Source organism: Perca flavescens, chromosome 23, assembly GCF_004354835.1.
Source record: "Perca flavescens isolate YP-PL-M2 chromosome 23, PFLA_1.0, whole genome shotgun sequence".
NCBI classification, from domain to species: Eukaryota; Metazoa; Chordata; class Actinopteri; order Perciformes; family Percidae; genus Perca; species Perca flavescens.
The window spans coordinates 26,116,648-26,138,990 of NC_041353.1; the positions used below are offsets into that span (position 1 = coordinate 26,116,648).

Below are 22,343 nucleotides of genomic sequence, written 5' to 3' on the forward strand. Positions count from 1 at the left end.
AGCAATATGGGTCTTCACAAACTACGCTGAGTTTGCTGCCTCCCAGAGAGACCAGCTTTCCTGTCGTAGAGACGCTCATACAACACAAAACTAAATCAGAATTTGTCCTTAGAGTGAGGACATATATTTCATGTAATGGAAAATACAGCTAAAAGATGAGCCAAAGCCAAAAAATTAAGAAGCAATTTTGCACATTTTGTGCAGTTAAAAAGATTATGAAGACTATACAGCAACAGAGCTAGAGGTGATAAACAAGGTATCAGAACAAGAACCGATCAAGAAGAATACAAGACAAAGAAAGCTGAGAGCAAATGTAGGGTTGCACCTAACAATCACTGTCATTGTTGCTGATTGTTTTTCATCTATTTGATTGATTGTTTAGTCTAAAAAGGTCAGAAAATATTGAAAAATACCAATCAAGTTTCCAGAGCCCAAGCCGGCCTTTTTCAAATAGCAACAGTCCAAAACCCAAAGATATTCAATTAACAATAATGTAAAACAGAGGTGAAAATCGTCACATTTGAGAAGCTGAACTCCATAAATGCTCGGCATTTTGCTTAACCTATGATTAACCAATTACCCTAATTGTTAACTTTTCTTGACAGACCAATGGATTAATCAACTCATCATTTCCTTTGTTAATCTGGCACCTTGTTAAGACATGGGCATCCCTTTACAGATATACTTCATATAAATGCAGCCTCTGCAGAGTCGGTTCCGGGGCGTTTCACCACAAATTGGTAGGCATGTTGATAGTAGTAGGTGATTGGCTGGTTGTGTTTATGTAAAAGTTTTGCGTGGTTAAGGTTAGGGTAAGCCCACATCTTTCAACATGTCCCACACTTTAGCTGCAGGCATTTCATCCCCCTTGGTAAAGCCTGATTATTTTAATCAAACGCTGGAAAATGTGTCACCTGTCAACGTTATATCATGACTTTGTTTAAACATACGCGCCCACTTTCTTAAGCCAAGTGGCGTGTTATCTGTACGCAATTTGAGCTATCCGTGTTGTTACATCCGCATGTATGTAAACGGTATATACAGCGCACATAAACCATGTGGCGTGTTATCACGAAAAGAAAACGACGTTTGAGTTTAGGAAACGTCACATGCGGGTTGGGTTTAGGAAAAGAATAATGGTTGAGTTTAGGAAAAGAACAACGGGGTTGAATTTACTAAACGGAAGAAAGTGACGGTTGAGTTTAGGAAAAGAAAAACCGGTTGGGTTTAGGAAAACAAGAACGGGGTTGGCTTTAGTGAAAGAACAAGCAACGGTTGGGTTTAGGAAACGTGACACGCGGGACACGATCCCCGGTCTCCTGGGTGAAAGTCCTGTGTTTGACCCATCCACCCCCCCACGCAGATTTTCGCCCTTTCATACTACTCGCTACGGCGTAAATTCACACACAATCGCAAGGTAATGTAAGTCAATGGAGGCGAAACGGCGTTGACATGCATGCCAAAAATCAAGTATGCATCTTTATAAACACGCCAATGATGGCATACAAATTGGCGTGTCATACATACACCATTTCATGAGATCAGTCAGTTCCGATCAGTTATCTTAAAATGGCCAATAAGAATTCAGCATGGTCCATAGTACAATTGATTACTCACCTTATTGATTACTTACCTTATAAAATTACTCAGAGCACGAGTTAGAAAATACAACTGAGCATGTGGCTTGTCGTAGTGTGCAATTCAGATAGCAGACTTGACACGTGTAAATACAGACTCGCATACCAAATTTAGAGTCACTTTCATTACAGATATACCATATGTACTGTAAATAGAAACTGAAATGCATTCTTGATTATAAAGCATTCCTTTTGTTGGGCACCAGTACAATATTTTTGTGACACTTTATTTTGCATTTTTCTGCAAAACCGTTCGGTCTCAAATGTGGTCTAAACACAATCAACCTTAAAAGAACATATTGCCTGAATAGAAATAGTCTGAAACTGGCCACATATTAATCTTAATATGGAACTATCTGATCTAAGAATACTGTAAGTAAATATGACTCTGAATCCTGACCTTTAATGCCAGCTTTCAGTACTTCATATCCCCAGCCACTCACACTCAAAGACACCCAACGAAACCCAAATTTAAAATCTTAAGGCAATCAGCTGAGTCCTGATCTGTTCTAGAACTGAATGAAACAGTGTGTGGCCCGTTATTGTGACAGTAAGTCAGCATATCATGTAATACACTAAGACAGTCTGCAGAGAACCAGTTCACAGTTTCCAGTGCTCATTTGTTCAACAACACATGACAAGAACCATCAAAGATAAAAAGCAAGGCATGAAAAACTGATTAAACACACACTGCAAATACAGAGACAGGCGTCCAATTAGCACAGAAAGAGCAAGCTACCGTATCTGCCAGGGGAGGATAAATGAGTTGAAATTAGGAAGGAGACATGATGCAACATGCAGACCAGGGAGAAAGATCTGATATCTATGTAACACATGTTCTTTCTTTAAAACCATTTTACTGAAATCTTCCATCCTTTCTCTTTGCAGGATCAGAGATGAAATGTAAAGGCAAGGGAAGGTGATGGCAATAATGGGACATGGCATCATTCTCAATTCCTCTGTGGCAGTCTGTGAAGGATAGAGCAGTATGAAGGCTGTGAATATCCAAGAGTCAAGGGATCTGTCTCTTTGAGTGGTCTCCGAAGACCATATGACATATCTGTGCCTCTGACCTTTGAGTCCAGAGGTACAACCACACAAACTTGTTTATATTTCTCTTGAAACCTCTCATCCATTCTGTCATCTATATTTTTCTACCTCCACTGTTGTCTGAAATATGAAATTACAAAACTTATGACATAAAGTACTGTGGGCCATATCAGGACGAGTGTAAAAGACGTACAATACCTGAAACGTGGAGAGAAGTGGAGACAGGAGGATTGTACTGACACTGGCATCATTTTCAAGAGGGAATGAGACTGGAGGCAACAGTCCAAGTACAACGGACAATGATGAGACACAGCCATGCATGAAAGAAAGCATTGATCTCAGTGCACCGCACTGATGTTGCAAACCACATGTCCCCCAACGAGTGGCGGGTGGTTGTTGCTCTCTGTGTTTCACAAACAGACTTTTCCCTTCGCCTGAGCGGAGCCAGCATCCCCAAAGCTAAAGCTCACAAGACTTTTCATTGTCCGTCAAATTCCGATAGAATAGAATGCTTTAAGTCAAGTGGATGAAGTGAAGATTGATTTCGTCAAGTCAGGATATGGTGGGATAACTTGTTACATGCTCCACCAAGTTCCTTGTGGCCACTTCGACTGCTGCTGAGCTGGAGTGGACACTGCTGGGAGGGAGTGGTGAGTGTATGCCTGATATCACACCTGCACGCACACCTAAGCTAGAAATTAAATAGTTCGTATGATTTGGAAGTCCAAGCATCTGAAGGATCCTTTTGCCTTTAACTGTTTATAGCTGTTACAAACAGCCACACTCAAAAGCAAAGCAAAAAAGGGAAGGGCACAACGACAATCTTTCCGTAAAGAAGTTTATTGTGTTTCACACGGCGTTACACATTAAAAGTGACAAAAGAGCTTTAGAGATAAATTCAAATCCTGCATACTTCCTCGCCTCTGCACACCTGGTCAATCGCTGCGTGCTTGTGGGATTCTTTGTTTCGGAAAAATCCAAATTTAGTTCGAAGCAGACCCCCAGTGCCAACATTGGAAAGGTACGGTAGGACGGGACTATAGACGCTGTTTGGCCTTTGTACAATCTCCCTTTGTTTGAAGCATCCTGGAATTGCATGTTCTTTGCTATCAACTTACCTTATCTGGTGTTAAAACCAATACGGCCTAACACAAACCGCAAATTAGTATAGCATTCACAATATAGCACATGCATTTGACAGCGCATGGTAATTCCAATAACGGTACCCCCTGTGCCGTTTAGTTAGTTAGTATCCTGTAAAAGCACCTTTAAGGTTTTCATACCAGGTTATATTATTACAGAAATGTTTTTCCTTTAAAACCTCAGGGGTCTGGCTCAAACTTTATCTAAAAACTTGTACTTCAGCATTCTGAAATCACCCCTTTCTTGAGCAGCAGTGTCAAGGGAGGTGAATGCCATATTATCAGTAGCCCATGCCTCTTGTAGCTCTAATCCTAACTCTTATAGTACAATCTTCCCTAAAAGAAAAATGCAGCATCAGCTGCAAGTTCAATGGTTGACAAAGATCTAGTAGAATTTCATATGCTTTTAATATTTATTGAATAGACCTTTTTTTTTTGCATACTGCTCTCCAGGCCTCTTCCTCCCATCGGGATAATGCACACATCTCCAGTGCTAATCTCTGCAGCCACCATGAGCAACATGACGGTGCTCGACACTGCTAACCCCTATGACCTGGACATGACCTCAGACGGGACTATCTACCCCATCAGCTTCCAGGTAATGCTGCAGCCTCACATCTCAGATGGCTTTCTTAATCAAATTAATGTGACAGCATGAGTCAATCTGCAGAGATCTTCTTAGGTATATGATATTTCCAGGAAACTGGTAACTGTCCGGCTCATTAATCGGTTGATACTAAAACCCATTGTCTAAGTAAGAAGACTTACTGGTTGTATAAAGTCAATGTTCACATAGCTGCTTTTATGATCATGCATTATTATGACTACATTAAAATAACGCTGACTGTCACACTAAATGCCACCGTGCTCTTTCTGTTGGTAGGTTTCTCTGACAGGCTTCCTGCTGTTGGAGATAGTTTTGGGCTTGAGCTCCAACCTCACTGTGCTCGTCCTCTACTGTATGAAACAGAACCTCATCAGCTCCGTCTCCAACATCATCACCATGAACCTGCATGTGGTGGATGTGTTGGTGAGTCCTGACCTCTATCAACATCTATCGGTCACTTTTTTTTTGCCAAGAGGGATTTAACATCAAGTGGTTGGATACCGAGACTTCTGGTGTTACAAAAATGTACCCCTCAGCACTGCTACCATTTCAGAAAAAGAAACCATAAGGAACACTATGCTTCCATTTTGATAAAGGGCCACAACTGCTGTGCCAGTCATTAGACAAAGTATATTAAAAGGTGCAAGCAGTGATTAACAGGCCGTTGTCACTGAAGGCACGAGGGCGCTATGGCGCCTAAACACGCATCAACCAAATCACTGCATAGTCTCGCAATGTTTACTTTTTAGTTTTTTACTTTTTTAAGTCATCCAGATTTTGATCATCCTAAAGTCCTTATTCATGTCAACGAAAAAAGAAAAATAGCACACAAAATCTGAGATAGCTGACTTCCTGTCATGTATAAATGTAGTATGTTCCTAGAAATGAGAACAACGACCCCACCAAATTTCATGAACATCACAAGCAATTTTATCCCAACCCCGGTGTATGTTTGGGCGTGTATGGAGCCAACTGGCCACACCCAACACCAATGACTGCAGAACTTTGCAACTTTAGATTTTTAAGGGGATTAATTGTTTGGTGATACTACAAATGTTACAATGACCAATACTCTTAGTGAAACCTCTGATATCAATAATATACCAGGAAAAAATGTCATTTTTATTTTAAAGTAAACGTCACCAAACGTAGGTTGACAGTAAATGATTGGCTTATTCACTAAATGAAGCCATGATGCTATTACTACCTCCGTTCTGTTAGGATTGTTGGGTATTTAGGGTTACTACAAAGCCGATAATTCCTTTAGCAATTCAGCTGTGAATGCCTGTAATGGTTACAGTACATAGTCTGGATTGACACCATTTAGAATCATATAGCAATCATTACAAAGCGTGCCAAACAACCAAACATGATTAGATGAAAATAAATGTATAGCATTAGAGATGTGAACTGAATTCCTCTTGTTTCCAGGTGTGTGTATGCTGCATCCCGCTGACAGCAGTGGTGGTGTTACTTCCTTTGGAAGCTGACACTGCTATGATGTGCTGTTTCCATGAGGCCTGCGTCTCCTTTGCAAGCGTAGCTACTGCTGCTAACGTCCTGGCCATCACTGTAGACCGGTATGACATCTCAGTGCGGCCGGCGAACCGTGTGCTCACGATGGGCCGAGCTGTAGCTCTACTGGGATCCATCTGGGCTCTATCCTTCTTCAGTTTCCTGGTTCCCTTCATGGAAGTAGGCTTCTTCATCAACTCTGGTTCAGACCATGTGAACCAGACTGCAGTGCTCACAGTGGTTCATAAAAATGAGTATTACACAGAGCTGGGGTTGTACTATCACCTGCTAGCACAGATCCCTATATTCTTTTTTACAGCTGTGGTAATGCTAGTGACGTACTACAAGATCCTTCAGGCACTTAATATTCGCATTGGCACACGCTTTCAGCACAACCTACCTAAAAAGAAGCAAAAGCGCAAAAACACTATCTCTATGAGCATTGCGACGCAAGCAGAGCCGACTGACGCTTCACAGAGCAGCACAGGAGTCAAGGCAGGTGGGAATGCAACCTTGGGCATGCGGGCATCAGTGTCAGTCATTATTGCGCTAAGACGAGCAGTAAAGCGTCACCGGGAGAGACGGGAGAGGCAGAAACGAGTCTTCAGGATGTCTCTTCTCATCATCTCCACATTCTTACTTTGCTGGACTCCAATAACTGTGCTCAACACCATCATCCTTAGCACTGGGCCCAGTGATTTAACGGTTCGCCTCCGCTTGGGCTTCCTGGTGATGGCCTATGGAACCACTATCTTTCACCCGCTCCTCTACGCCTTCACTCGGCAGAAGTTCCAAAAGGTTTTAAAAAGCAAGATGAAGAAGAGGGTAGTGTCTGTAGTAGAAGCTGACCCTACGCCAAACAATGTCATCATCCATAACTCGTGGATAGACCCCAGGAGAAACAAGAAGGTCACTTTCGAGGACACGGAAGCCAGACAGAAATGTCTATGCTCGCAGGACGCCGACTAGTGGGATTAACTAAAATGTAAATATGTCAAATATGTAAAGTAAATGGGACTTGGTGAAATTCCACTCATAGTTAAGCAAGTAAAAACTGTGGATTTAGAGGAAGACATGGAGTTTTGTTTATGCATAATTAGCATTTGGGGGAAAAACATGGAAGAAATACGACTATGTTGGGAAAATACACTACAAGTCTAAACAAGCTAAACACACGTGCTCATTAACAATGGAGTACAGTAATCCTGGGCAGCTTACTAAATGACTACTAAATGGTGGCTTCAGAAAAGATGTGTTCCCTGAGATCAGAGGAATATATAGATAAAGGTGAGGAGTTTCTGTAAAATAAATATCACACATAAATGAAACTACCAGCAGCTGGATGTGGATGAGTTCAAGGATTGCATTTATGGTTGTTTTTTTTTTTACTCTGTACAAAAAATGTCTCAAAATAGGTGTCATAGACACACAGAGAGGCTAATTTATGCTATTTATTAAGGAATGTCGTGGAGTGCTATCAAGGACAATTCAGTCATATCTCTGTATCTAAGCAGCAGTGTGTGTGTTGTTCTCTAGCGTAAGATAAGACAAATGTTAATGTACTGTGTCATAAAATACCTTGATATTGTTTATCTCCATTTGTAATAAACAACCAAAGGCACAATATGTGTCAGTATTCCTCTGCTCTCTTGCTTCTACATGTGGAATCGGATGCAGGGAAAAAACTTTTAAAGCTTTTAAATCTATTGTACAAACTAAGGCCCTGTCTACACCCACACAGATATTTTTGAAAACAAAATTTCCATTTAAAAATCTGTCCACACGACATTTGTTTACAAAATACCTTCCGGCCAGACAAGAAAGCGAAAACGACTCCAAAGGCTCACCTGGCCAGTAGTTGGCGATAAAGGCTACGTCAACGATTGGCCAAACACCAGAGAATAAGATTCTGAGCATACATAGTGATCTTACTTTCCTTTGGCGGTCAAATAAAAAAATATTAGTAAAACAGTAGTGGATTCTAACATATTTCTTGTACACATCCCAATGTGCTATAGCAAGACTGAAATGTGACTCATGGACGCTGTGGTGGAGTTGCTGCTTAGTGTCTCCTTACAATACAAGGTGATAATAACATTGGGTTCAGCAGATGCTTCCGTTCATACGTGAAGTGCTACATCCACATAAAAAGTTATAATTTTTAAGTGGCATTTTGGAGACAAAAACGGTCTTTGTCCACACAGGCGTTTTAGCTCCATTAGCAGCAGCGATCTCCATCTATATTAACAAGTCTGACAACACATATCACATGACCATTCACATACGCTGGGCATGCGCTTCGCTGTAAACGGGAAGCAGATTGTTCGGTACTCATAAATCATGGATGTATAAGTTTAAAATTACAGAAAATACTTTGGAGAAAGAACTACAAGGGTGAAAAGTATGAGCAGGGATTTATTTGCTTGGACCAATGATGAGGTGGAACTGTTAGTAAGAGGTATGTAAGCATACCTAACCGGTAAGACTGACTGACGTAGGTCGTTGTTTCCAAAGGTCTCCGTTTGTGCCATCCAGACAACAACACAACCCTGGGGTTTTGGACCAAAACGGGGGCAGCATTGTTTCCAAATGTCTCCATTTAAGGGGCTCGGAAATGCAGGAGTACGTAGTGTGTACGTGAGGTGTAAATGTCGAAAAACAGTTTTAAACCACAACGTAGTAGTGTAGATGTAGCCTAAGTTAACATGTAAAGTAGTTAATAAATCTAGCAGTACTTACAAAATTGTAGTCCATTGCTGTTGTTAGTGGCGCATCCTCATTACACAGAGCAATAACGGGCATGCACAAATTGAGGAGCTGACGTCATCATTCCCCTAGTCTTGCGTTGCCAGACCATACTCCAAAGCGCACTGGAGGAGGTTCTGGCTAGTCCACATAGCATTCAGGGATGGGAGGAAAACATGCTGTGGTTTACAAAACCAATTAGAATCGTCATGGGCGCTGCGAAACTCCGCACAGAGCCGCTGCATAATAGTTGTGGGAGAGAAAACTCAAACGAGAACCCAACCCTGGTCACATGTCCACTATTTTCTTTTGTCTATGGTAAGAACACAAAACAGAGTCTGTCGAAAGGCTAAATGCAGGTGGCGAGACTTGACATTTATTATTTGGAACTGAGAAATGCAAAGTGGCCCTTCTTATCTGGCATTATTGGCAAAAAATTATTTTAATGCACGTGCCTGGTTTGCTACTGTCGACAGGCTAACAAATCCTTGTGTGTCAGTAGCCTCTGAACTTCTATCCTCTAGGGCCCACATGAAATTTGCCTCCTTCTTTATTGACAAAATTAGACAAGCAGTCAGTGTCTCCATATCAGGTACAGGATATGTGTTGTCCCTGTGTCCACGAAAAACCACTTCAAAATACCATGACACAATTTCATTCAATCAACCCTAAAAACCTGGAGGACATTATACTAGAGACATTTACTTCTGAAATCCTCCTCCTGCTGCCTTGATATTTTGCCAACAGGCTTTTTCAAAAATGTTTCAAACTATTTGGCCAAAGATCTTGTGCAGATTGTAAACACATCTCTTCTCACGACTCTTACCGGAAAAGTGCAGTCTCTCTTAAAAAAAAGAACAATTTATACACGTCACTAATGAGCAATTATACACCCAAATACAAAACCTTCCATTTTTAAGTAAAATCATTGAAAAAGCCTCTTGCCACTAACTGTGGCAAGAGGATGATGTCTTCCAGTTAGGTTCTCGATCACAACACAGAGACGGCTCTTGTTAAGGTCTTCAGTGACATCCACTTAAATACAGAAAGTAGCAAAAGTTCAGTCTTAGTATTACTTGATCTCTGTGCTGCATTTGACACGGTCAAATTTCACACTGTTTTACCCACTAGCATGGCTAAAAACAGCCCCAAACAACAAGCATGTGGACAAAAGTGTATTTCAACTATAGAGTTATATATATTATTGAACATTTTCTAATTCTGTTAAACTCAGGGGGAAGAAACACTGAAATTAAACTACTCTTTAGATGATCCTCTTTAAACCTCACTGAAGTGATTCTAGGACCCCACAGTGTGAACCACAACCAAACACAAAGAAGCAAAGGCCACTTTGGAAATGGTTGGAATTGTTGGACGACAGCCGACTGGCACAGCAGAGACCAGAAGCCGACACTGTATCAACTTTAAGAGTTTGTTGCTGTGCTGCTAGAGAATGCTGAGGACACTGACCCCATTTTAAAAGGTCTTTGCAGCCAATGGAATTTGAGCTGTGTCTCTGTGTGTGTGTGTGTGTGTGTGTGTGTGTGTGTGTGTGTGTGTGTGTGTGTGTGTGTGTGTGTGGTCACAGGCTTCTGAAAACACTTGTCCTTCTGAACTCACTCGGTCACCCTTAACACCTTGTGATAACTAAGGGTGGTAGGGCAAATAGATAACGGGTGACATTCAATACATCAATATCACTTTTAGTCTGCTGACATTAGGTCACACAGTCCTCTGAACCTATCCAGTCAGTGTTAGACACATCAATTCTGACCAAAAAATGAAACCAAGTTCTATGATGAAGAGCTAAGAAAAAGGGGTACCTGGGGTTGAAATGGGTTTCACTTTTATGACCTCATCATACGCCTCATCAGAAGGGCAAGATTGCAGCCTTCAAGTTACCATGAAATGGTACCATTACCTCCTTCATGTGCTGTATTTCCATGTTGGGGCAGGACACTGGACAGTGATGTATGCTTCAGACAAAGTACGTATAAGATCTTCCGAAAGTGCATAACATCCCTTCCCCTCTCCTCTCAGAGTTGCTGTGTTCCACAATGTCTGGAACTTTCCAAAACAAGATAATAATGGCCACTTCACGTTTGAATTCTTCACACAACTACTTCTGTCACTTTTCAGGTACACAAGGAAGTGAAACACCATGAATGCATTTTTAAGAGAAGCTGGGTGAAATGGTGCGTTGTTATGCCCACGTATGCAATTTATTGTATCTTTTAATGGCGCAATACTTCACCGTGCATACAAGTGTGGCCATTTGGTATATCGCCACCTTTGCCTTTTGACACGGTAGGACGACAAATCATACAACCTAGTTAGTTTCAAGCATACCAAATTCTTGAGTGTAATCCAGTGGGGCTGTCAGGTTATGGAAATGAAGGTAGTTTGATTTAATAGAACAGGGATGAAGGCAGGATTACCAAAAACAACTTTTTAATTATTAAGTGTTAAGTTGCACTGTTTTTCAGAGCAGGTTCAAGTGCTCACTTCATGGATCTTTAACAGGCATGCACCAATCTGAATAAATAACAAATACTGGCCAATATTTAAACAATGACTTAGGACCTAATACGGTCCACTCACAAATCTAGTTAACTACGCCTTCAACAACACACCACTAAGAGAAGTAGCAGCATTTGTCGGATTCCAGCTCACACAAGGTGTTTCACGCTGGGTTGGCTGCCAGCCAGTAGAAGCAAATGAGTGGCCAGTGAAGAGAGTGGAATGCCAAAGTATGCCAAAGACACATGTGTTTTCCATTGAAGAAACAAACCACAGCTAAAACACCAGTTAACACTGGTGGCCCGAAAGATGATTCTGACAACGTGATGTGAGGTCATGGCAATTGCAAAGTAATTAAGTTGATACAGTATATCAGTGGTTAACAAACTGGGGGCCGGGGCCCCTCAAGGGGATGCCACAAAGGCTTTGTCTGCCCTGAGGCTGTCAAAATTAGATATGCACAGATTAACTTAAATCATCACAACGCAGCTAGCTCATCCCTGTCATTCCTGCAGTCAGAGAATCACTATTTTATGAATGAAATCACATGTCTGAGAAATGTGTGCTGATGACTCATCACTGAAGAGGACTGACCCTGTTTTACTTTTTGAAACATAGTTGTTCTTCAAACTTCTAAGAGCTTTGTCTCGTGTGTCATCTCAACGCATCTGCTCAGACCCTTGCTGTAGCTTATGCATAGAGTTGTGGATGGATGGCAGATGTCTGTGAGCAGCGGAGGAGTGGTAGTGGAGTGATCCGGAGTTTGCACAGAGGTTGATCGGTACGAAGACGTCGGTAGCGGACTTGTAAGCACTTTGAAAGGGATTAAAATATTACTTTAACTGCCACGTAACTGAGCTTGTAGCTCCGCCAATCCTCCGTACTGCCCCGTCCATCCCGTTTTACTGAATGACTTATACACAAAAGTGTTTTTAAAACACAAACTGGGGACAAATTGATTCGTCAGTCTGGAAAGGGGCAGTTTTACAGGATTAGAACAGCTGGTGCAAATGGTGATATTTTCCAGGTTGTAGAAAGAAGGTAAAGTCCGCACAACAGCTCAATAGCTGCTTTCCGACCAAGTAGTTACAGGGACGTAGTTCTAGGAAAAGTACAATACACCCAAAAAGGTATGAACTAAATCTAATGTATATAGCATATTTGTCATAATTTAAACAAGTCTCCAGAAGAGAAACGCGTATCTCTCTCTCTCCACCGCCTCTGCCTGCTGCGCTGTGGACGTGTGTGTGTGACTGTGTGACTGTGTGTGACTGTGTGACTGTGTGTGTGTGTGTGTGTGTGTGTGTGTGTGTGTGTGTGTGTGTGTGTGACGGCCGGCCAGCGAGGTTGTCAAAAGACAGTTACCACAGGTTCCCGTTAATCTTATGATGGACATGTGTTGTGATATTTAAACAAACGAACCGTCAACGGCGAAATAAAAGCCTCTTATTTACGAGAGAGGTCTGACAGACCTCCAGCTGACAGCGGGGTCTCTGAGCAGGGCTGGCCGAGTGACGAGCTAGCGGCCGGGGCAGGCGATAGCTGGCTGTCGCGTCACTTCGTGGAGCTTCTTAACTTAGAAATCTTTGAAGGAAATTGTCAATTCGGAATCAATTTTCGCAAGAAAAAAACAAAGAGTAAAGAAATAGATGGAAATTATAAAAAAGCATCATTGGTAACATGACAGAGCACTAACGTGCAATAGGCAAGCAGCCATCAGCAATTAGGGAAAGATATTTCAATAAAAGTGGGATTTAAGGTGAGATCTGGAAGCACAAACAAACAATGCCTGCAGACCATATACTACATACAAAGAGTTCCTTAAACACACGCACAGCGAAAGCTTTAAAAGCCTTTCATTTTAACTGTAGACTGGTAGAGGACAAGTTAACTGTAGTCTCGCATTGCCAGACCTTCCTACACGCTGCTGCGGAGGAGGGTCTGGCTAGTCCACACAACATTCAGGGATGGGAGAATATCGTGTTCTGGTTTATTGGCATTTCTTTAAACCAATCACAATCGTCATGGGCGGTGTTAAGCTCCGGACGGAGCCACTGCAAAATAGTCTCAGGAAGGAACTTGTTTTGGTGGAACATGTGTACGTTCAAAAGTCGTGCAACAGAAAACTCAGATTGGACAGATAGAGGAGATCTGAGGAGCAGTTAACCATAGTCCTCAGAAATCCACCGGAGGTTAGAACGCCAACACAAAGATAGAGGAAGGGGACCCACATCCCGCCAAAAAGAGGGACATCTGGCGTAATTTCTGGAGCAATCCCAGAAGTGGAACGCTGTGGATATAGACTACTTACAGGGAGACTATGGCACCAATTGTAGTTTTGGAAAAACCGATGTGAACTCTGGATAATCAATAAAAATGCATGGCCTTACCTAGTTCATTGAGGCTCTGTGCAGCCTTTGTGATCTCCCTGCTGCCCCCCTGTAGCTGACCCTGGAGCCTCTTGCTCAGGTACAAGATACGAATGATCCTCCGCAGCAGGTCACAGGCCACCTGGAGCCGGAAGAGAGGGAGGGGGCAAAATGGTGAGCTACTTGAATGAAACTTCAACCAAAACATCCATGGATTAAGTAAGTGTGATGCACTGCTGACGTGCGCTTGAGTGGGACAGTGATGCCCACCTGAAGGCTGCTGTTTTTTGGAGATGACTGACTGGCCCTTTTTGAAGTAACAGGCATGTGGAAAGAGGAAATACTCTCAGAAACCAACTAAGAATTACATTATATTACATCATCAAATAAACGTGAGGTTCATCTGGGAGTAGCATTTCAGTCACTTGGTTCATACCTGGCAGCTTATCAGACTGAAAATATGTGCATCCTGCTACTTTTTTTTAAGAAATCACAACCAATTCTAATCCTTGCACCACATTAGCTCTATTGTCTACAACTTGTACTACGGAAGTGTCTTTGCTAGTTTAAGACTGATGCAGTTTCCCATCCCATTTGGTCTTACAGGGAGGTGTGTTCAGGTGCATTTTGGGCGTGCTGGTCTTACAGGGAGGTGTGTTCAGGTGCATTCTGAGCGTATTGCGCTCAAAAGAACCGTAAATACAGTAAGATCATACTTCACGTAGGGGGTAATGGTCGTAAATCGGAGATCACTAAATTGAATGTTGAGTCACTTTGTGCATACGCAAAGACAATGTCGGACTCAGTAGTTTTCTCTGGACCCCTGCCAAACCTGACCAATGATGAAATGTACAGCTGTACGTCATCCTTCCACTGCTGGTTGTCGGGGTGGTGCCCAGCTAATGATGTGGGCTATGTGAATAACTGGGGGGCGTTCTGGGGAAAGCCTGGTCTGATGGAGAGAGACGGCATTCATCCCACCTGGGACGGAGCTGCTCTCATAAAAAAAAAAAATCTGACCGAGTTTATCAGACATAAACCATGACAACCCAAGTTTGATATTAGTAATCAGGGGTGCAGTACTACGCGCCCCCTGTGCTTCCGTTGGAGCAGTCGCCCACTCATAGTCTAATAAGCACGGTGTCTGTTCCCCGACTCAGATCGGTTAAATCAAAGGTAAACAAAAGATGCACTATACTTAACAACCTAATTGGAATTAAAACGACTGCAACGATAGAACAAAATAGGAAAATTAGATGTGGACTATTAAATATTAGATCTCTGTCTTCTAAAGAATTATTGGTAAACGAGTTGATATCAGATAATAACATTGATTTATTTTGTCTTACTGAAACCTGGCTGGGCCATGAAGACTATGTTAGTCTAAATGAAGCCACTCCTCCCAGTCATATTAATACTCAAATTCCTAGAGGCTCAGGCCGAGGAGGGGGAGTTGCAGCCATATTTGATGCAAGCCTGTTAATTACTCCTAAACCTAAATTGAATTATAATTCCTTTGAAAGTCTTGTTCTTAATCTTCAACATCCAAAATGGAAAACATTACAGCCAATTATATTTGTTGTTATTTACAGGGCTCCAGGTCCGTATTCTGAATTTTTATCTGAATTCTCAGAGTTTTTATCATGTTTAGTCCTTAAATCAGACCAAGTACTTATTGTAGGTGATTTTAATATCCATGTGGCTGTTTTAACCACACCCTCGACCTTGTGCTGGTATATGGTATTGAAATTGAAGATTTAATAATATTTCCGCAGAATTCGGTATTAACAGATCATTCTTTAATCACTTTCGAATTCTTACTACCTGACTATATTAAATTAGATAAAAGCTTCTACACCAGATGCCTATCTGACAGTGCTATAGCTAAATTTAAAGAAGATATTCCAACAGCATTCGACTCTATGTCATGCCTTAACATAACAGAGGACCTCTAGGTTAACAGAGTCGCTATAAATAACGACTAGTCTCGACATATACTTAGACTGCTTTTATCCTATAGACCTTCAACAACACTGGTGGAAAAAAAAAAAACTGCTGCAGACAAAGGACTTGTCTCCATTCTTGTTTTACTAGATCTTAGTGCTGCATTTGACACTATTGACCATTCAATCCTGTTACAGAGATTGGAACACTTGGTTGGCATTAAAGGAATTGCTCTAAGCTGGTTTAAGTCCTATTTCTCTGATCGATTTCAATTTGTTAATGTTAATGATAAATCCTCCAAGTACGCTAAAGTTAGCCATGGGGTTCCTCAAGGCTCAGTGCTTGGATCCATTCTATTCTCCTTATATATGCTTCCTCTAGGCAATATTATTAGGAAACACTCTATTAACTTTCACTGTTATGCGGATGACACCCAATTATACTTGTCAATCAAACCAGACGAAACCAGTCAGCTAGCTAAATTTCAAGCGTGCATTAAAGATATCAAATCCTGGATGACCTATAATTTTCTGATGTTAAACCCTAACAAAACTGAAGTTATTGTACTGGGACCACCTCAGAACCTCATTATCTAAAGACATAGCTGCTCTGGATGGTATTGCCCTGGCCTCCAGCACTACTGTCAGAAATTTAGGAGTTATTTTTGATCAGGATATATCCTTTAATGCCAATCTAAAACAAACCTCAAGAACAGCCATTTTTCATCTTTCATAACATTGCCAAAATTAGGAATATCCTGTCTCAAAACGACGCTGAAAAACTAGTCCATGCATTTGTTACGTCCAGGCTGGACTATTGTAATTCCCTACTGTCAGGTTGCTCAAATAAGTCCCTTAAGACTCTCCAGCTGATCCAGAATGCTGCAGCGCGTGTTCTCACAAGAACTAAGAAAAGAGATCATATTTCTCCTGTATTAGCTTCTCTGCACTGGCTTCCTGTTGAATCCAGGATTGAGTTTAAAATCCTTCTCTTGACCTACAAAGCTCTAAATGGTCTAGCACCATCATATCTAGAAGAGCTCCTAATACCCTATTGTCCCACTAGAGCACTGCACTCCCAGAATGCAGAGTTACTGGTGGTACCTATAGTCTCTAAAAGTAGAATGGGAGCCAGAGCCTTCAGTTATCAGGCTCCTCTCCTATGGAACCAGCTCCCAATCTGGGTTCGGGGGGCAGAAACTGTAATCGCTTTCAAGAATGAACTTAAAACTCTTCTATTTGATAAAGCTTATAGTTAGGGAGTGAGGAGTTGCAGTGTCCACCTAACTGGCCCACCTGCTTCTCTTCATAATTGTTAGATTAATAATAAATAACAAAGTAGAGGGAGGCAGGCCAGCCAAGCCTGATCAGGCAGGGGGAGAGTTCTAAGCCCGAAAAAGCTACCTCTCCTTATGACCTGTCTCTCTTAGTTACGCTGTTATAGTTACACTGTTATAGTTCTAGACTTCCTTCCTTTGACACACTGAGCTGCTCTCTCCTCTCCCTTTCTATTACTATTAGTGTGTATCCCGTCACAGAAATGCTTGTTACTAATCCTAGCTTCTGCGGAGTTTACTCCCCGGAGTCCTTATGTTTTTTCCCCCAGCGTATTTCCTTGGAGAACGTTGGCACCAAGATCCTGGTTCCAGCTGTCGCCGTGGTCCTGCTGCACTCCCTGCTGAGCTCAGCGATGCCCTGCAATGTCATGCTGCTTCCTGCTGAACCCTGCAGCTTCCCGCTACATCCAGTCACTGTTCCATTATTAATGTGACTACTATTGCCACTGTTCATCACACCCCCAACCGGCCCGTCAGACACCGCCTACCAAGAGCCTGGGTCTGTCCGAGGTTTGTTCCCAAGAGGGAGTTTTTCCTCGCCACTGTCGCACTGCTTGCTCTTGAGGGAATTACTGTAATTGTTGGGGCTTTGTAAATTATAGAGTGTGGTCTAGACCTACTCTATCTGTAAAGTGTCTCGAGATAACCTATGTTATGATTTGATACTATAAATAAAATTGAATTGAATTGCTACCTTGAGGCAGCGAAAAGTGATCGCGCCATTGACCAACAAAAACCTGGTCTAAAGTCAATAACGCAGCATTTCATTGTTATTTTAACAGAGCATTAGTAAAATGCGCACACAGGGATGCGCGGCAACACACAAACATGCAGAAGATTAAAAATAAAAGTATTACAATTACTAGTATTATGATATGATCTGCTTGCACGCTTTCACTTCACGCACAAGCAGCTCAGTGTCTTCTCCTGAGAATCTCTCCTTCCTGCTTAGCAAATCCTCCATCATAACAGCAACGCTCCAAGGTCCAAACGTGCCTGGCTTTTAAAGGGAATGGGAGATGACATTCTGATTGGTTTGTTGCATGTTTACGCCCAAAACACACCTATGACTGATTAACACTAAGTACAACCCTTTTGAATCATGCGCCCAGTGAACAGACCCTTTTTTCCCGGCGTTAAACTAGCAAAAGTGGATTCGTACACGCCCTAAACACACCTGCTCCAGGCGCTGCACGCCGTGAGCTTAGATCGTTAAAATAGGGCCAGTATGTTGTTTGACGAGGAGAAGAACAGAGACTGATCACCTTAATGTTTGAGTCGCATCCAACTCGTACTAAAGGCTTGGGCCAGAGACAAGACACACACACACACAGCAGTGATCACACACACACACACACACACACACACACACACACACACACACACACACACACACACACACACACACACACACACACACACACACACACACACACACACACACACACACACACACACACACACACACACACACACACACACACACACACACACACACACACACACACACACACACACACACACACACACACACACACACACAGGAGAGAGACCTCAGAGACCTGAGAATCACACTGACCTTTTTACAGCCGCAGTTTCATCAATATTTAATCATGATTTCTGCACAAACAGGATAACTGCAGTCCAGTGCTCTTACTGAGCTGCATGCACGTGTGTTGCTTGTTTGTGCACGCACAGCAGCTTGGAGCTCTGCACACAACAAATCTCTGGCCTACATGTAGGCAAACGCTGAATCTCTCTCCTACACAGTGTCGATTTCTCTGTGGGTTTTGGAAAACTTAAATGGAATAATGTTCTTTGGCAAAACTGCCACGCAGTTTTTTTCCCCTGCCATCTCAAAAGAGAAACCGACTGATTCACAAACAGCCACAGAAAAGTAAATACCATCATTATGAAGTGTGTAGTGGAGAGTTACCTGCAGCCTGGCAAGCTGGGTGATCCGGGCCACAATCTTGTTGTACGGGTCTACGATCTTGGTCCTGATCCTGAAGAGATGTACATGGTTTCATTAAGAACCAAAAAGGTGCATGTTAAAAGCATCATATACTGTAGACCTTTTACACTGCAGAAACTGTCCAACCTGTCACCTGGGGCTTCCTATAATCTGAACCTTTAAAACCTAGAGAAATCTGTCATTTCAGTTAATGACACAGAGTGTATTATTTGGTCGCCTGTCAATGGCGATTCATTCATTAGATGCCACTTTGGAACAGAGTCAAACAGAAGAGACCTAATTTATTGATATGATATTTCAATATCGGTCCAGCTTACTACAAATGGGCTTCATTTACAAGTGGCTCATGCTAATGCAGGGGTTTTCTAGCCTGGTGAGACCGTCCTGATCTCGCAAGCTCCAGTTTTCCACTCGCAGATCAGTCTGGCATCTTGAGATAGAGAAAATTTGGAGCCGTTAGCCAAACGACCGGGCCAATCAGCGTTGGTTTTGAGGTGGGTTAGGTGGTGATAGACAGATGGTTTATCCAATCAGCTAACCAGTATTTTCACCCCTTCCCAAAAGTTCTCCAACGGTAAGTTCCCAGATGGATATGCCAAGCAAATGCGAAGCAATCCATCTGGAGGAGTCAGGTTAGGGGTTTTCCTGCAAAATTTGGGCGCCCCCCACAGAGGTTATCAGCCAGCGCCAAAGGAAAATCACAAGCGCCAAAACGTCAAAATAGAAAACATTACACTCCATAGTGTTTTGTATTCATAACATGATTGTATTATAGTACAAATTAGCTACAACAGTGATTGCAGTTACCTAATATTAGTCACTCCTAAATTCATAAACATAGGAGTAGGGCTGCAACTAACGATTATTTTCATAGTTGATTAATCCATTGATTATTTTCTCAATTAATCAAGTTGTTTGAGCTATAAAAATGTTAAAACATGGTGGAAAATGTGGATCAGTGTTGCCCAAAGCCCAAGACGATGTCCTCAAATGTCTTGTTTTGTCCACAGCTCAAAGATATTCAGTTTACTGTCACAGAGGAGAGAAGAAACTAGAACATATTCACATTTAACAAGCTGGAATCAGAGAAATCTTTTTTTTTAAGATATATATATATATATATATATATATATATATATATATATATATATATAAATAAATAAATAAATAAATAAATGACTCAAACTGATTAATCGATTATCAAAATAGTTGGCGATTAATTTAATAGTCCAAGTATATTTGTAATTTATTTTCACCATATGACCTCAGGTATCCTCCAGTAGAAACTATTTTAATTCAATAGCTTTTAATTTATCTGATCTGCTATACTTTGGATCAATAGACTGAGATTAAAATGCTGTCTAGTGGATGATTGTTAGGTTTAAGCAATGCCTTTGCTGTCTCACACAACGGTCTAATAACGTGAGAATGAAATGCTTTCCTTCAGAATGAGAATTTCATCCTTTGACACCTGTTGTGTACTTTTCAAAGAATGAGTGCTTAATGTCTTTGTTTCAGAAAATTTATATTAAATGTACAGATTGGATGCTCTATATGTAATAAGTATTTATAAAAATGAAATGTCCAAATTTGGTGTGCACAGCTTGTCCTTTTGATGTAGAGAGTTAGAACAGAATGTATTCTCATTTTTTATTAGTCAAGTTGATACCTGTCCTCTATCTTACCGGTAATAAACAGAAAATAAAGTAGTTCAACTCAACACAGGAAATCACGTTTAATTTTCTTTTTATGACTCAAATGTATGCTATACAAAAATGTGTTTATGGTTAAACCGCTTACAAGAACAAGACATTGTTTACAAGAGCGCAGATTCTACATACATCTAGCCTCTTATTTTTGCTGCACCAGATTGATGCATTTAAGTTTCAAATGCTTCCAGTATTAAGTAAGTGGGACAGACAACAATGGAAGAGGTGGCGGTGGTATTGTTATTGATTTTCTTTCACAATTACACAGATAATTACACTATTGAACCACTTTGTAGTGTTTGTTTGTATTGCTCCACTGGGTGCATTGGGATCCTTTATTGATCTATAATATTGTTCCATCTTTATGTCTTAGTTTGTTTAACAAGTAAAATGTAACCCTACGGGGCAAATGTTCAGCGTCAGTCAGCGTCCACTAAAAGTTCTCGTTTTGCCACTGACAGACTCATTAATATTCTAAGTGTCTGACAACATTATAGAAAGGATCCCTTCAGAGATAGACCTTTAAAACCTCTTTGAGACCTTTCTGTTTAACCAGAAACAGCTCTGAGGTCGTTAGCGCTAAACCCACCAGACTCCATTTAAAAAAAAAAACAGTACTTTTAGCGTGTATAGAGCCAACATATTTCCACATGTAAATCTGTAGACTATGTGTTTATTTCAACCAAAACTAGAGTTGTGATAAGAGATGGCCCGATACCATTTTTTGCTTCCCGATACCGATTCGGATACCTGAACTTGCATATCGGCCGATACCGAGTACTGATCCGATACCAGTGTGTCATATATTTTATTATGTTTTAACAGCTGTATACTACTTTCCCTGTATAGATGTGATATGATTTCTATCTTTGTTGTTGGTATGGCTCATGTTAAAACTCTTTGTGAAACATGAACAAAGAATGAATGCCCCAGAACTTTCTTTTATTCTCCAGTTTGACAGTCAGTTATAACGGGAAAAACAACATAAATAAACTACTTTAACGTAGATTTTCTTTAGGGCTTTATTACATGGTATCGGATCGGTGCATAAACTCCAGTACTTCCTGATACCAGCATTTTAGGCAGTATTGGAGTTTTGTGGCTGTTTTGCGGATAAAAAAAAGGATCTTACTCTTCAACAGAAAGGTCTATCTCTGTATGGATCCTTTCCATAATGTTGTCAGACACTTAGAATATTAATCTGAGCCTGTCAGTGGTAAAACAAGCACTTTTGTGAAGGTAAATACAAGCTGGACAATTCATTTTAATCTATTAATTTACATTGTAGCTTGTTTCACCGCTGCGGACTGCAGCGATCTCTCTTAATACTGGACCAAAAGGCTCGTTCGAGATGAGCTAGGTTTGCGCAGAATCGATCACCGGCGATCACCGGCCAATGCATGCCAGTTAGACACACACACACACACACACACACACACACACACACACACACACACACACACACACACACACACACACACACACACACACACACACACACACACACACACACACACACACACACACACTCTTCTGATGAAGCAGATTAGCTAGTTAGTTGTTGAGTTAGTTTTTGAGTGTTATAATATAAAGTAAGGACGTTTGCTTATGTAGTCATAAATATTTGACTGAAAATGTAATTTTGAAACCACGTTTTCAGGGGCTTTATGGACTTAGAACAGAGACAGTGGTTGTAAGCAGGTGTGTGAATGTCAAGCAGCATGCGCTGAAGCCAAGCATCTATGGGTAAATGTTGACAACAAATGAATCTAATCTGACTAAAGCCACAGGGAA

The 22,343-nt window shown here is 41.4% G+C and overlaps 2 protein-coding genes across 2 annotated transcripts in view; one reads left to right on the forward strand and one right to left on the reverse strand.

Annotated features, from left to right (window-relative positions):
- cog5 (component of oligomeric golgi complex 5) overlaps positions 1-22,343 on the reverse strand; it is an 85,520-nt gene that overhangs the window by 56,104 nt on the left and 7,073 nt on the right. The window contains exons 5-6 of the mRNA XM_028570156.1: positions 18,802-18,871; positions 13,607-13,727 (exon numbers count right to left, since the gene is read on the reverse strand). Coding sequence (XP_028425957.1) covers positions 13,607-13,727; positions 18,802-18,871 — 191 coding nt within the window. The remainder of the gene's footprint in view (positions 1-13,606; positions 13,728-18,801; positions 18,872-22,343) is intronic.
- On the forward strand, positions 4,305-6,920 carry LOC114549870 (G-protein coupled receptor 22). Its single transcript, XM_028570161.1, has 3 exons — positions 4,305-4,427; positions 4,713-4,859; positions 5,868-6,920. Exons 1-3 carry the CDS (start codon positions 4,305-4,307, stop codon positions 6,918-6,920), a joined length of 1,323 nt encoding a protein of 440 aa, XP_028425962.1.